The sequence below is a fragment of the Saimiri boliviensis genome, chromosome 5, assembly GCF_048565385.1.
Source record: "Saimiri boliviensis isolate mSaiBol1 chromosome 5, mSaiBol1.pri, whole genome shotgun sequence".
Lineage (NCBI taxonomy): Eukaryota > Metazoa > Chordata > Mammalia > Primates > Cebidae > Saimiri > Saimiri boliviensis.
This window is the reverse complement of record NC_133453.1, coordinates 77,360,807-77,378,063: the sequence shown is the minus strand read 5'-3', so window position 1 is coordinate 77,378,063 and position 17,257 is coordinate 77,360,807. Positions and strand designations below refer to the sequence as shown.

The window sequence follows — 17,257 nt, the reverse complement described above, 5'->3', positions numbered from 1 at the left end:
CGTATTTTGTCCTTAAGAATAGTGAAAAAATAAGCTTAAAACTCTTAAGATGTTTGACAGAATCTGTTTCATCATAGACTGAATGTTGGTCCTAGAATTTTTTTTTTTTTTTTTTTTTTTTTTGAGACGGAGTCTCCTTGTTTCCAGGCTGGAGTACATTGGCACAATCTCGGCTCACTGCAAACTTCGCCTCCCAGGTTCAAGCAATTCTCCTGCCTCAGTCTCCTGAGTAGCTGAGATTACAGGCATGCACCACCACTCCAGGCTAATTTTTGTATTTTTAGTAGAGACAGTGTTTCACCATATTAGCCAGGCTGGTCTTGAACTCCTGACCTCATGATCTGCCCACCTTGGTCTCCCAAACTGCTAGGATTACAGTATGAGCCACCAGGCTCAGTGTGTCCTGGGAGGAATTTTAACCTTACAACTTACATATTTATGTCTCCTTTGAAGATGATTTTTTCTCACATAAATCTTATTTTACCAAAAAGTGATTGTTGAAATTATAGTAGTAATATAATACTGCTACTACTAATAACAACAATGGATTTCTGCCTAAAATTCAGACTTTCCAAATGATATTTTTTCTTAAAAAATATTGATCTCTGTTCTAACCAAATTTTCTGTGACCTTAAAATATTTTCTTCAATGCATTATAAAAGGCAATACTCAGCTAAATAATCATGACATGTTACATATATGTATATGTGCAGAATCACAATTACATGCGTATATACATATTCTCCTTGTTCATTTGTTTAAATAATTTTGGCCTCATAGCTCTATCAGTTTCCTTTTGGTTTCTTGAACTTCCCAAACACTTTCCTGATACTCAGCCTCTTAAATAGCTGAGACTACAGGTGCACACCAGCACATCCAGTTAAGTTTTGTGTGTGTGTGTTTTTTTTCTTTATAGAGAAAGGGTTTCACCATGTTGCCCAACCTGGTCTCAAACTCCTGGGCTCACGCAATCCTTCTGCCTTGGCCTCCCAAAGTGCTAGGATTATAGCCATAAGCCAACACACCCACCCACCCTTCTCTTTTTTGCTCTCACTCAACCTTATTCTCCATTTTTCCACTCTTAACTTCCTATATCTTTCTTCTTTTCTTTTGTTTTGCTTTTGCCATAGAGCCATCAATGTTCTATATGAGTGCCTCAGACACAAAAGTTTCTGAAACATTTTGTTTTTTGGGAAAAAAAGTGGGCGATAAGAGATGATATTCTGGTATAAAGACTCCCTACTCTCAAAATTAAGACATTTTTGAAATTGAAATACATCGCATAGAAGGGCCAAATTGCTGTTGTTGAGTGCATATGTATATATTCTTGACAATGGAGAACACAGACACAGAATGCTATCATTTACGAAGTATTTACTACATGTTAGAAATTTTGGAAAAATAATAGCTAACACTTATTGAGTATTTGTTGATCACCATGTGGGGAACAAAACAAAACTTTTTGTTTCTCAAAACAAAAGAAGAAAGATATAAGAAGTTAAGAGTGGAGAAATGGAGAATAAGGCTGAGTGAGAGCAAAAAGGAGATTGTATTGACCTCTACACTCAATAGAATCTGAGATGAGGTCAAATAGCTCCTGCAGTTTCTTTCTGTAAGCCAAGGAGGAATGGTCTAGGAATCCAGAAAATATAAATCATGAAGCAAGTTCATGTAGAATTTAGTTGCAAAATTCTGCAACCTCTGCACCTTTCCACTTCTAGTTTTTCATTTCTATCACCTCTGTTAAATCTCTTCAAACAAGAAAGTCGGTATGTTTGTCTCTGGGGTCAACAAAAATAAGGGGAAGTAAAAGAGCTTAGTTTCCACTCTCAGCCTTGTTGCATATTCACACAAGAAGAGGGGTGATGCTTGTGAAGAAGAACTTCAAAAGAAAAAGGGAATAGAGGTAGGAGAGAGGAAAGAAGTCAGTTGAAGGGGTATAAGCCGAAGGCAAGGACAACCTAGGAGTAAGGGGCAGAAACTCATGTGTGCTCCCACTTTGGCAAAACCAAAAAGGGGATATTTTACAAGTTTCAAAAAAAAATCTGTCCTTATAGTTAATATTTTGTAAGTGAGCTAAATGGATTTTTCTCATTTCACTACTACACTTTCATATTTGTTCTTACAATCCAGTTTAATTATTCCTAAACCTTTTAAATCCTGAGGCTAGTTCTCCTGGGATGGAAAAGCCTTTCTCTTTTTTTCTTTCCTTTAGACCTGGTGGGAAATAACAGAAATCCTTCTCTGGTATTCGTGGTGTTGACCATGCATCTTTGGGTTCAGAAAGCACTGGATTCTTACTCCCCAACTTGCAGAGGGATAGACTGCTGTACCTCCATATTCTCAGCAACTGGCATGATTATAGGCAAGGATTTAGTGGGATTAATGCACTAATATGAAAATGAATGAATGAATGTTTCTTAAGTGTGGCTTTAAGTTTTTCAGAAGACTTTTCATTTACTGGTGCATAAAATCCTGGGCTGAGAATACGAGGGCTTCTAAGGCAAATGTGAGGTAATGGGATTTCTGATGAAGTGTGAGAAGGAGGCTAAGTACGAGCTCCCTTGGCTTTGAATTCTCTCTTCTTTTTTCCCCTTCCTCCTTCCCTTTCCTGCCTTACCAACTCAGATCCTATTCTCATAGGCACTGGGCAGATGTGGGAGTGAGGACTGGGCCTGGCACTCCAGACGGGAGATAATTGAGGAGTGAGATGTGAGAGGAGAGGAGCAAAGTCAGAAGGGAGCCACCACCCCTAACTTCAGGGCTGCCCGTGGCACTGACTTCCCTGGGTCCTTCTCAGGAAAGTAGGGGAATGACTAGTGCCATTCACAAGCGTTTGGTTGACATTCAAGAAGTTATTCAGCAAATTTCAAACAGAAAAAGAATGATATAATGGACCAAAAACAATAGTTCTCACCTTTTTTATGATTTTTCTATTTCTGAATGAGTATTCAAATTTCATTGAGTACTCGAGTTTAATTTGATTATTTCACCCTATCAAGAAATCACTTTATTCTCAGAATTTTCCTGTTAGTTGAAAATAGAAAAGTGGGTTATAAATTACATAGGACTTTTACACTGAATATAGTTTACAACATATATTTATATGTAAGCTATTCATACCTAAACTTGGAAAGAGGGTAGGCATAGAGATTACATGTGATTACCCAAATATCAGTGTATGTGTATTTCTATATATTATTTGTAAATATGTAAATATAATATATTTCTTATTAGAAATTATAGTTTGAATTCCGTGGTAAAATTCATCCTTCCCTCTGGACATGGAGGCAAGTGCCCAGTAAAATTAACAAACTTTTGCGCCAAGAACATTTATTTCTGAGGGTGCAAAGCATCAATTTCAAGGTTGAGTTTCTTTAAAAATCAGGAGCTAATTTTTAATGAATTAACATTCAAAGCATCAATATGACCTAATGCACCACCTGACAACTGCTGATATGAGGAAAATGTGGTCCCAGGACCACTGAGTTGAGGGTCTGAAAACAATTTTAACATGAAAATTTATGAAAGATATGGACACACACTAGATACCTATCAACAGCCTAAGAACAGTGCTGTGCTGGCAGAGAACAGGAACAAAGACTGAAATTAACACTGAAGATATAAGCTGAATCCATCTTATGGGTTAACCTATTTCACGTTGTAATTCTGTGAAAATCTCATGATTATTTCCAATTTCCAAAGCATTTTTCTACATTTCCTTTTTAATAGCAGCAGTCATGCAGGTGTCATACATTCTTTAGCTGAAGTTATTTTGTTGATCTTCCTTTACTATCAATTAACTTTTAACCAAAGATACTTCCCACATTTGTTATAAACTTTTAGTATTTATTAATACAAATTTTTCCCTTTTTCCTAGAACCAAAGACATAAGATCTGTTATTATTAGATTTTTTTTCCATTTCAGAAGCTTGAGTTTCTCTTCATAAATATTTTTATAAAAAGCTATTCCCCTAATGTCACTGGATTATCTATCAATATAGTCCTACTTCATAGTTAAACTACCTCTGATATCAGCCCACACTACCTAGCAAAGTCAGATCAATGTCAATCTAAGCCTTTTTGTAAAAGATTCAATTTATCACTGATCATAACACTTGCTTAGCAATGTTTAGTTTTCTAATTTGATGTGCAGTGCTACTACATCTAAAACAACAACTTCGCTTTTTCTATACAGCTATTCCTGAGAGCTGTATTCTCAACTTCCTCCCTAAATTTTTGGAAAGACTATTTAGTAATAAAAAAAGTCCATAGATTCTGTTTTAACTTTTCCATTCTTACTTATTTTTACTTTCCATGAGACAAACCTAATAATGAAAAGCAATGCTAGTTAAAAATGTTGTCTCTAAAGGCCTGTCAAAGCTTGTATTTAGCATATATTTTTGGGGGTTGTGGGGGTGATGCAGCATAGTTCTTAGGTTTTTCTATTGCTGAAATAACACTGTAAATCTCTTCCTACCAGTGCCTTAAATTCCTCAGTATTTCTGGTCTTGCACAACAACATATCTGTGAGCTTATATGTCTTCTTAGAAATAACAGACTTACTTTGGAACATAAGCACTTAGGAAATGTTCAACCACTTGCGATCTTGCATTAGTACATTTTCCAAGCTATTCTAGGCAGAAAGAGCAAATCAGAGAAAGTTCTTACCTCTTGAAGGACGTAAGACAATGCACATCACCAATAAAGCAAGCACAGCAGAGGTGGCAACTCCAGATAGAACTTTTACCCAAGTCTACATAAAATAAAGAGAATTAGGCATACACACAGTTTCTGCTAAATAGTAGAAATGGCAAGATTTTGTTTACACTTAAATCCTATTTCTCTCACCCTACAAAGCTTTTGATTGTCTTCCACTGATCTGGCTATAATTGCTGGAATTCTTCCAGCTCTGCAGGGAAAAAAATGTTTCTACAATATTTTTAGAGCAATTTTCCAATCCCAACCCATTCAGGAAGTAAATACTTATGTACAAATCCTCACCTTCCAAACAATAGAAAAATCTGATTACATTCAATCCAGCCAACCCTCATTTTTAAGCAATACCTGTGTTTGCTTATACTAACCTTCATTTTTCCAGATGTTTTTGAAAGTTTGCTAATTCTGTCTTCAGAGTGTGGGTCACTGGATCTGTGAAAACCGTTGAAAATGACCAAGTCTGTCTTTGCAGTTGGAAGCTGAAGTCAGGACAAGGTTTTTTCTTTCCACGGACTTTTGAATACCGTGCCAAGTTTCAAAAGATTTCTGTAAAATTAGAAACAGATTTTGGGGGCGTTCTTGGCCCTCAAATGAACTGTGAGTGGCTCAAGGGAGGTTTTATAGCCTTCTCATCCTTGTAAATTCTGTACCAACATCTGCTTACGTTGACATACAGAGGTTTTTCTTTTTTCTTTCTTTCTTTTTTTTCTTTTGCAAGTTCAGGGTTATGTTTCATTTTCTTCTAGAAATCACTCAGGGATCGCTTTAGCAAGTCATTGGGTTTTGTATAGCATTTTTATTTGCAACTAAAAGATGAATTTAAAATAATGAAACTTGTAGGTCTGTACATTAAACATATATCTAATTTTTAACAGGGGAAGAACATTGAAACCACATAAGATTTTGTGAGAAATGTACCATATAACTGCACTTTTTTTTCCTCTGGAAGATTATGAGGTACTGCAGACAGAAATGTTTTTCTTTCAGCACAATTTCTTTGTCCATATAGCACCATATGCACTTTCAGTAAATACAGAAGTTTAAAAATTCAACTGTCTAAACCCACGGCTGCTTTACTTTAAAGAAATAAAATGCCATCTGGTGAAATTTAGTATGGGTTAGGTGTGTATGCACAGGCTAGAAAGATGGAAAGATCAGTAAGAATAATTTACCAGCAGACCTTTGGAAGAATGGAAATGGCTTTACAAGAGTGGTATTTTTGCTTTCCTCTCAGAATATCTTCTGAGAGAGGAGAACATTTAGTAATTATAAAGATTTAAAAATAAATTAAAAAGCATCTGAAAAGAGAAGTAAATCTTATGTACAATTTCATTTTGGCTAACTCTACATAATTCCAAAGAAATTGGTCATCTTGACAGATTAGTAAAATGGTTGACTGAATTAAAAAAAAAATACACATACAACAGTTTCTTGGAGTGTTCTGTCTGTTGTAATGCAATTCGCTTGGATAGATTTTGTGATTCCACGTAAACACAGTTGTTAAATCTACTGTGTCCTTAATTTTTCCACTAATGGTTTTCTTTTTTGGAAATTCATAATGTTCCCAACCCCCTTAAAACACTTCATGGCAAACTTTCTTGGATTGTACATGAAAGGTAATGGGGAAATATTACCAAAACATGTTGCTGTTTGCCTTAGTCAACTTGTCTGGCTACCATGGGACATTTTCTCCAGCAAAGAGCAGGACAGTTGCTTGTGAACTTCCTTTCAGACATTCTCCAGACATCCCTCCCTGAATTCCAGCCTTATGAAAATTCTGTTGAGGAAAATGAATCATTAGACATTTACTGGCAGAGAACTGTATTCCTGGTGGCTTGGGGCTGGGCCCTCTCCTTTGCTGTTGGTGGAGTCACCTCTTTACAAACTGAAGTAATCATTAAAAGTAAAATCCAAGGGGTGCTATACACTTGCAGGTATCTCCAAGTGATTGTGCAACACTCAGATCTGAGACAAAAGTCACCAGCCAAGTCCTGAATGAATTGTTTCTGTGTAAGTCCTCTCAGATTGATTGCCTTCTCTGGAACACAGTGTGTTCTCAGAAGTTCTGTCCTAACCTGCCAAAGCCCCAGAATACACAGTAATTTTTAGTGGGTGATTATCAAGACTTTACATTGTAGAGAGAAACAAACTATAATAAATGATTAGGGTATAATTAAAAGACCATGCTGAGAGCACATTAGTTCTAGCAATTAAGAATGCACTGACATGTGATTGGTCTGAGCACCACTTAGGATTCTATGGCTGCATGTGGACACAAGATACTCATTTAATAGGCTCTGTGAAGAAGTTGGGGTGCTTTAACATACATTTAAGTTGAAACTTAGTAACAGGGGAAAATGATGAGGGTGAAACAATGCCTTTTAAGTTTTTTTGTTTTTTCCTTGGAAGGCTGGGTAGGTCAAGCTGTAACTTCTGGAAAATTCTTACTAGTTTGAACTGTTTTAAGAAAACTTAGACTGCAGAAATAAAGATGTCAAGTTTTTCCATCTGATTTCATAGTTTAGGGAGGTATTGTTTTTATAGAGTCACACATGTTCATTCATTTGTGATAATGTGAATGTGTTCTAATTTTCATCCAGACAAGAAATCTTATAAAATTTGGATTTTTAAAATATTATAACATCTTTATGAGCTTTTTTTTAAATTTTAGAGTCAAAATGAAAATGCTTTTGCTAACTTTTTAAAAACACATAGGAAACTAACTCGTATTCCTACTTTTACATTTGTTGAGAAAACAAAAATGAATCAGGCACAGTCTGTGTCCTTAAGGAACTTACATTCTAGTACAAGTATGGCAGGTACATTCTTACCTGCTTGCTTCCTTCAGCTTCCTAAATCTCTTGCTCAGAAATAGCCTGAAGCTGAGCTTGTGTTCAGTAGAAAGAGTTTTCTCACTGGTTGGTGATTTCTGCATGGACCTGGGAGGAGCAACAGAAAGGACACATACTACATGCATGTAATCCTTAGGTCAAGTCTAACCTTTGTTAGGACTGAGACTTTTCTCAGAAAGCAACTCTGGATCTATCAAAATGCTCTAAGATCAGAAAGGATGACGTTGGCATGTAAAAATGTAAGGACAACAATTAGGAGAGTAGAGGCTCATCAACTGAGTTTTTTCCAGAGAGGGACCTTGTAGGTTGACTTTGGAATATGATTACATTCTGGTAAGCCTACTGGATAAGTGAACTATAACATAAATCCTTAGGTTATAAGGAGGAGAGCTTACTAGAACTATTTATTAGAAGCCAACGTATGTCTGCAAAAATGATTTGATTTATATGTTTTCCCAGAAAAACACAGAGATATATTCCTAGAGTCTGAAGGTAAGACCATGCTGAAAGCATAAGGATGTTATATTTTTATTTAAGTTGGGGAGATGAAAGAGAGATATGTCGATAAACCAAAAGCCATAGCAAATTATTTAAGGGCAAGTTACAAGTTAGGAGAACAAGGGTACAAGTGCAGTAAACATAAGCCCGATTTTACATTCTTTAAAGTAAAAATTTGCTTCTGGAAAGCAAAAGCTCCTAACATCCTACCCATTTGATTCCTCAGATTCAATACACATTTATTGTTCACTGTTATCTACAAAGTGATTTAATACATTACTTCATATGATCCATACCAAAACTCATTTTGCTGATTAGGAAACAGCCCAGAAAAACTAGATAACTTGCCCAGGATTTTAACAAGACCCGGTGTTACTATCTTACATTGCTTCTTTGTGATACTTTCTCAAGTTTTATTCCAAAATGATAAATATTTTTTTTTAAATTATAATTGACATTTCACTGATCTGCTATTGGGGGACACCTTAGGGATGTGAAGGTAAAATAATTAAGGCTAAAATATTAATGATCTTCGGATCCTCAGAGTACTTTGTTACCCATATCTCAAAAAAACACAATTTCACTCTACAAAGACTGTGTTCAACATATTAATTTGTTTTGAGATTTTTTTAAAAATTGGGGTCTAGTAATCAGATAATTATTTATATAGTGCATGGGTTAAAATCTCTTCCTCCACGGACTTGCTTAAATGAAAGGATTCGTCAACATACCCATCATCTAAAGAGATTTTCGAGTTCCAAGCTAGGAAGAGTCCTGAGGTCTTCAAAGCTCAAAATAACTATCACATAGCTATAGATCTGGAAGAAGTGGCATAATATAGCACCAGTGAGAAACGATATAGCTCAAACTATTTTTTGAATCTGATCTCTTTTCTAAAACCACAACTGTTACATAAGGAAGAATATAAAGCCACATGCCTCCCAGTCTGTAATTTGTACCTACTACCTTCATCAATGTTAGAATTTGATGTCACTGTTTTATTGTCTTATCATAATTACGGCAAGTTCTCTTTGGAGACCCGAAGGGTTGACTATCAAAATGGGATTAGAAAAGAAACAGAACAGAGACACCACCCATTTCTTTGAGTGCTGAGGATACAAAGACTCAGAAGATAAATCAGTGCTTCACTGTCATTTAAAAATTGAAATATTGCATCTTTTTAGAAGTGGGTAACTAACAAGTAGACTGTTTGAATAATATAAATAGAATATGTAAGCACCTATAGACTTTAACATAACTTATTAACACATATTGTTATTTCATTAGCACTTTTAGGTAGAGAATATTGCTACTAGTAGTTAATGTCTAATGAACACTTTTATTGATCATGAAGTTTTTCTCGGCACTTTGCATGTACTATTGCCTTTCATCCTCAGAACATTCATACTATTATTATCCTCTTTTTACAGCTGAGAGCATGGAAGCACAGAAAATTTAAATAACTTCCCCAAAGTCCCACAACTTAAGGGTGGTAGAGATGGGATAAACCCAAGTAGTCTCACATTATATAACACAATTTGATTGATTCATGCTTAGGGCTCTGATAAAAGGGTATTTATTGGTACAGTGATTGGGATGTATAATCCAGTTGGAACTGGAAGGAGTTGAAGATGGAAGGAAAAAATACATGGGCTAATAAACTGGAAATTTTGATAAATTCAAAGTATGAGTAGTAGTAGTAACTAGTAATAATGTGGGAAATAAAAGTTTTTTATTTTTTATTTTTTATGAGATAGCAGCAGGTTGTATTTAAGATTTCAGTTCAAGTTACAACAAAGCCTAAGGTCTGGTCACAGAAGTGAGTAGCTAAGACAGAAGAAAGAAGTGAAGATCCTCAGAGAGATAGTTGGCAAAGCAGTGAGAGACTAAGATATCCTTTGGGATAATCACCTGGGAACTTAAATTGCTGCAAATTATGGCTATAATTAAGGACAGGGGAGAAATCGTCCCAATTCTTTATAAAACGGATGGAGAGATTTCCAGTTTAAGATGCCAAACTGAACATATATATTGCCTTTGGAAATTCCATTAAACTGTTGGTAAAGGAGGAAAAGGATACAGACATGACATGAAGAGACTGGAGAAGTATCATCAATGGATAAAGCAGAACAGAAATAGCAACTGCCTGGACTACACCCAGAAAGGAATCATTTTGCTTGGCAGAAGCATGAAACAGTTCCATATTTGAGATGGCATTTACCACTGAGGGTAAAAAAGGGAAATGGGGCTGAAAAAAGAGGACTGGTTGGAAATCTACACATGGACTCTTCACCTCTGGGTGCAAAAAGAAAATCTGCAGCTACTTATTTATCCCAGGAGTATGGATGGGAGTCAGTGCACCAAAGTCAATCCAGTCCTCCGTTTAATGGCTTTCTGACCTTTATTCTTAAATCCACCAACTATATAACAGGATCTCTCCACTGTCACCTCATTCTTTTGTTGTTGTTGCTGAGACAGAGTCCCACTCTGTCTCCAGGCTGGAGTGCAGTGGTGCAAGCTTGACTCACTGCAACCTGCGACTCCCTGGTTCAAGCAATTCTCCTGTCTCTCCTGTAGCTGAGATTACAGGCACAGGCCACCACACCCAGCTAGTATTTTTAGTAGAGACAAGGTTTCGCCATGTTGGCCATGATGGTCTCAATCTCTCGACCTCGCGATCCACCCGCCTCTGCCTCCCAAAGTGCTGGGATTACAGGCATGAGCCACCATGCCAGGCCTCTCACCTCACTCTTAATCTGCTACAAAAATAAGAATCAGTAGACAAGAATAATATTTTTAAAAAAGAAAATTAATCAAACCCTAAAACACGAAAGAAAAATCAATTTTTTAAGCAAGATGAATAAATTGTTTAAATCACCATAGAGATAATTCTGAGACCAGAAGTCTTTTACAAAAGTTTGAATTAGCATTCTCCATATCTTGAGATTCAACAAGATATTGCCCACAATTTAGAGATGAAGCTAAAAAAATGTAACATTCAAAAAAACTCTGTGATAGATAAGTTTATGTGTCAACTTGCTGGGATAAGGAATGCCCAGATAGCAGGTAAAACATTTTTTTCTGAGTGTGTTTTTGAGGGTGTTCCTGGAAGAAATTAGAATTTGAATCAGCATTGAGAAAAGAAGATCAGTCCTTACTAATGTGGGTGGAAATCATTCAATCCGTTAAAGGTCTAGATAGAACAAAAGGACAAAGGAAAGATGATCCTCTCTCTCTTCTTGAGCTGGAACATCTATCTTGTCCTGCCGTAGGATCCTGGTTCTCAGACCTTCCAATTTTGAAACTTGTACCAGAGCCCTCCCTGCTTTTAAACTCTATAATTGCATAAGCCAACCCATAATAGGTCTCCTCTTTATCTGTCATCTGTCTATCTATCTATCTATCTATCTATCTATCTATCTATCTATCTATCTATTATCTATCTATCTACCTATCTCCCATTAGTTTCTCTCAAGAAGCTTGGTGAATATGCTCTAATATATTGAAAATATGATCACCAAAATTTATTTAAATCAAAATAGGTTTTGTGAAATAAAATTTAGGAAGTCTCTCAGAATAGAAAGACAAAGTTAGATAATATGATGGGAAATTAAGAGACGTAAATTATTAACTCAGGAAGTTTGAGAAATAAAGGGTAAAGAAGGCAAAGGAAAAAAGGTTATTACAGAATGAATGCAAGAGACTTTCCCCAACTGTAAAAGAAATTATGTTTTTTAGGACCCAGAAAATGTCCATCACAAAGTATGAGAAAAGACTTACACATAATTGTGAAATTTTGTAATGCTGATTATTAAGAGAAAATATTATATTCTTTCTCAGAAAAAAAAAAAGTATCGTGTGAAAGAAGAAAGAATTGGACTGACCACATACTTGTCATTGCCAATCGGATGCTGCAAAACAACGGATCTATTTTTTCAAAGTTCTGAAATAAAATGCTAATCAAATTAGAATCTGCTTAGCTAAGACACTGCCAAATATGAGGATAAAATGAAGGTATTTTCAGACGTGTGATAATTCGGAGTTTATACTCCAAGCATTCTTTTGTAGAAAGGCATTCAGGGGTGTATTTCAGCAAAATAAAGAAGTAAAGTACTAGAGTCATCACTCAGAGAGCAAATGAAGTGATCAGATGCTAACAACAAACATTGTGTGACTTCCTATCTCCAGCCACTTCTGAAGTCAGATCTATTTTCTTGAGTAAGTAATTTTCTTCTAAGTTTGGGTTGTTTTTCATACCATTTGGAACCAAGACTCCTGGTATTCACAACATGTTTGGCGGTACTAGGTGGACTATAAAAGCAGAATCTCTATGTACCTTCTCCACTGAAAACCACAGGAATTGGAGCCACAGAGAAAGAAATATGATTCTACCGAACAAGTTAGTTCAAGAGTGATGGCTAAGTAGTCATAGTAATTTAAACTGTTTATTGATTTTAACTTTTTAGAATTCACTAAGACCTTTATAATCAGAGAAATTATCAACTTCACAAGTATAAAAATAAATGTACATGTAACCAAAGTTGGGAAGTGAAAGAGAGTGAAGAAAGGTAGGTAAGGTATGCAGAGGGCATGAAAGCCTGTGTCTTTATCTCCCAAAGCAGATAGTGAAGAAATCTCCCCTGTGAAAACCAGAATAACCAATGGAGGTACACATAGCAGTCCCTGCCATGTCATCACCAAATGGTATTGAGGACACATGGTAGGAAGTAAATACTTATATTCATAGAAATATAGAAGCCATATGATTTTTTTCATGTAATTTCAGAAGTTCAAAAATATGTCTACAAACTCATGTGATGGGTATTAGGTCTATTGCCAAATAGTCTCATACAATAGATGAAACTTGTGCTTGGCATCTTTTTCCCTTTTTTGGAAAATTTGCTCCACAGTGCAATGAAAAAAAAAAATGGGTAAAGGATAAAACCAGGCAGTTCATGCAGGCAAACCCACACATTCAAAAAAGGTGAAAATATAAAAATAAAGATTCTAAATATTACCAGGAATCAAAGAAATGCAAAATAAAGTATCAAAATAGTATCATTTTAATTTGGATTATCAGAGATTTAAAAGACTGGAGAATCACAGTGATAGTAAGGCTACGGAGAAACTGACACTCATACTCAGTTGGTGGTAGAAGAAGGACTGAAAACTTTCTAGAGGGAAATATAGGAGTGAATGTCAAAATTATGCATATTTTTGGTATAGCAAATCTACCTCTATGAATGTGTTTTAAGATTAACATTGGATAAGTGCACAAAGATGCAAATTCAAGAATATTTGTTGAAATCCCATTTACAACATCCAGAAATTAAAACTGTTTAGGAATTCATCCAGACAAAATCAGCCAAATAAATTATGTAACACATAAAAATGAATGCTGCAGGTATAAATTTGTTGACATAGAAAATGTCTATAATTGCTTAGTATATCTAAGATGACTTTATTTTCATGGAGGGTAAGAAGGAAATGTTTATGTAGCTATGTGCATAGTGGAAACTCTGGAAATACATGTCTCAGAGCCATGAGTACCAAGGTGGGGGGCTTGGTGCCATGATCTGCCTTGGAAGTAGGTAAGAAAAGTGTTATAATGTCTACAGTATATTTACAAATAGTAGTAAAATCTCACTAAAAGTTGATCTTCTCTTTATTGTCATCCTATCCAGAAACTCTAAGCTATTTTCGAGATAAAACATTTTTTCCTGTGGAGGCAGATGACTCTACTCCAACCATACCCCTTCCTTGGTGTGCTATTTCATCAGAAGTCAAAATTATGATATCCCAGTGAGAAGATAAAATTAGATAAGAGGGCCAGCTGATCAAGAAAATTACAGAACATATTTCTTTGTGTGAGTAAAAAATACCAGGCCAAGTATAAGAACTTCCAGTCCTTGCCTGGTCTCCCCTCTGGACTTCCTGGACTCCCTGTCCTCTACTTTGGCTCCTGACCCATCAATGGGAGCCTGGGGTCCTCTCTCCACAAACCTACCATCCATGCCACAGATGCAGCCTTTTTCTCTCATGAACTTGAATGGTTTTTTTTCAGTCTTATTTCCATGGCAAGTTTGAATTTTAAAAGAAAATCCCTAAAAATGCCATGCTTTAATCTAAAATAATGATTATCTTACCGGTGGTGAATTCGGGCAGCATGGCTGGCTGATGGGAAGGTTATGTAACTATTTCAGGAAGTAGGTTTTAAGGCAGTGAAGAGACTAGAAAAGGAGGAGACATAAGTTTGTGTAGCACATCTTGCATCGTATCATTCAGGTATCCACCTACTGTTACCATGAGTAAGGCCAGACCTCAGATTTTCAAGAGATAAATCAGATGCTATCAGGAAAAAATCAACTGGCCTGACTCAAGGTTTTTGTAGTTTTAAGCCCATACATGCATAATGTTTCTTATGTGTTTGGTAGAAGGCATTGGGAAAGATAAAGAGAATGATAGGAAAATAAGATTTATGGATGAAAAAATAATAAAGACATTACCAAAATGGGCTTAAGTCCTTGCTCAAATGTTACCTTCTAAATGAGGCCTGATTCCCCATTTAACATCAGCTCCCCTTAGCTTCCAATTTTTCTGATCTTACTTTCTCCCTCCACAGAACTTACCACCATCCAACATCTTATAATATTTATTATTTTTATTGCTTATTGCCTCTTTTTCCTGCATGAAGCTCATGAGGGCAATCACTTGTTTGGTTGAGTCATATATCCCAAGAGCTGAGGAACAATGCTTGGCATAAAATAAGTATTTAATCAATATTGTAGCCTGAATGAGTGAATGACTGAATGAATGAATGAATTAGTTAATTAATGAAGAACAGAGAGGATATGGAGTTGTCCTTCTGCCCTCTGCGGCCCAACCTAGAAGACACCAAAAGGGAGCACTTCTGGGTGTGACTAGGAAAGAGTCAAGCTCCTTTTTTTGTTAAACAATTAGATGTCAACCATTGTTATCTAAAAATCGTCATTTAATCCTTGAGCTGCTACTTCAGGGTGACTTTCAAGATAAATTGCAGATTAAAAAAAATTATAATGTGGAGAATTAGTAATAGGAGACTTTACTGCAGCTATTCAGTTATTTTTTTTCCTGAGAACTGAAGAAAGATTAGCAGCTATTTCTGAGAAGTATCTGTTTTATGGATTAGTAAAGTGAGAATTAGTTGAACTCCATGTTTAATTCCTTTTGACATTTTAATTAGTGAAATTTGAATGAATGCATAATCTAATCAATACTGTGTTCCACTGTGTTTTTTTTTCAGCAACTTGTAGTTTTTATAAAAACATAGAATAGTACCAGAATTATAAGAACAATTATTCAATTAAATTCTGGAAATGCTAGAAATCTCCAAAAATCCTTGTGAGGTTCATGTGCCAAAACTGTGGGACTCTTTTTTTAACAAGTGATTTACCATGCTTTTGGGGGATGACTTGGTATAACATCAATTTTGGTGGCAATGCTAAGCTGATGTAGATAAGGAGTTGTCTGGGGGCCTCTGAGCTCTGCAAAGCCTATGGGGCCATCTGGAGCATCAGGCTGCTGAGGGATTGAGCTTTCCCACCAATTGGCACAGACTCTGATGCAGCAAGTTCTCCCTTTCATGCTGCCTCCTCCTCCAGACTCATCCTCTAGAAGAAAGCGTCACAGGGGAGGGAGTTGTGAAGAAGGATGGAGGAAGCAGTAGGCAGGAGAAAGGAAAGCCGAGGAAGGTGGACTCCGTGGAATCGCACAATCTGTTCAGGCATTAATTGTCCTATTATGTGACTGCCACTACCATGGGCAGGACTTTGTGTAGCAGACAAGCCCAAGTTTTAAGACAAGAGGATTTGATCTCCCCACACCCTATCTTTTCAAGTGTTTAAAGACTATCAGTCTGGACTAGACTACCAGTCTAAAGCTTTCAGATGCCTAGCAGTGAAGAGGGTGTTCTGGGAAAGCAGAGACCCACAGACACCAGCAGGGGTTATAAATATAAAGGCTAGAAGGGTGGAATTTCCCTGAGGACAAAGAAAGAAAATGAAGGCAATTATCTCATTAGAAGACGAAGCTACTAATGTTAACGGCAGAACTCCTCTGCATCTCTACCCATGCAGATCAGCCCTGGAGATCCAGGAAAAGGAAAGAAAAGACCAGTGTTTTCTAGTGGTGTCAATACATGTACGGGCTGCCATATTGTGCCATTGATATCTTTTACATTTGGGGATATGTTTCTCATGCTTCAACCCAATGCTGTTGCTGAGTCTCAGTTTTGACCATACTCTTTATTCAGTTGTCAGTTTGATCTTTGGGAAAAATATAGGAAAAGAAAGGCAATGGAAGTGAACAGAAATGAAGAGCTGGAGGGTCAGCGTATGCCCTTGCCTTGCTTACATGTGGGGAAGTATAAGACACAAAAATGAATCAGGGCCTGGTTCTGCCTTTCCTCTCTTACCTCAAGCACTGCTAATGATCTTGCTTTGGTAAAAAAGAGACTACTTTATATTCTCTTTTAAACTGAGTTCCCTGGAAACAGATTTTCAGATAAAGAGATGCAAGCAGAATCAGTTTATTTTTTTGGAAGGAGTAAGGGGGAGTTTTTCTTATAAGAGACACCTGTAGGAATGTGAAGGAAACAGGATGGGGCAGTTTGAAATGCTGAACTGTAGTACAGTGGCAAAGGAGACCTCAGCCAACCCTTCAGAGACTTCAGGGCTTGGACTGTCCCTTCAGAGTTGTCTCAAGTGGAGTAAATGAAATAGATTTATGCCCCTCATCAGTCATTATTTGGCTTCAGTCTACTCTCCAGGGTGCATAGCCTGAGGGGAGGTAGTTACCTATAGCCTATGACAATATACACCAAGAGAGGTGGCTGTGAACTACCAGCCGTCACAGTCATAGCCCCAGGAAGCTGGTTGCCTTGGCCCTGAAGAGGGAATCCTCACAAAAAACCTGTTCTGGTCCATTCCTTTGCTGTAACAATATACCTGAGACTGGGTAGTTTATAAACAATAGCCGTTTATTTCTCACAGTTCCAAAGAATGCAAAGTACAAGATTAAGGCACTGGCATTTGATATCTGGTGAGGGTCTTCTTGCTGTGCCTTCATATGACAAAAGGTGGAAGGGCAAAAGAAGCCTAACTCACTCCCTTAAGCCTTTGTATAAGGCCACTAATTTCACTCATAAGGAC

General features: G+C 36.6%; 1 protein-coding gene across 3 annotated transcripts in view; it reads right to left on the bottom strand.

Annotated features, from left to right (window-relative positions):
- FAP (fibroblast activation protein alpha) overlaps positions 1-5,309 on the bottom strand; it is a 70,848-nt gene extending 65,539 nt beyond the window's left edge. For 2 of the 3 annotated variants that reach the window (XM_003921930.3, XM_010329609.3), the window contains exons 1-2: positions 5,088-5,309; positions 4,672-4,756 (exon numbers count right to left, since the gene is read on the bottom strand). In XM_003921930.3, coding sequence (XP_003921979.1) covers positions 4,672-4,756; positions 5,088-5,093 — 91 coding nt within the window. In that variant the 5' untranslated portion in view covers positions 5,094-5,309. Of the gene's footprint in view, positions 1-2,917; positions 4,634-4,671; positions 4,757-5,087 lie in introns of those variants that run through there. The other variant, XM_010329620.3, reaches the window with a different exon arrangement.
- Between the last annotated feature and the right edge of the window lie 11,948 nt (positions 5,310-17,257).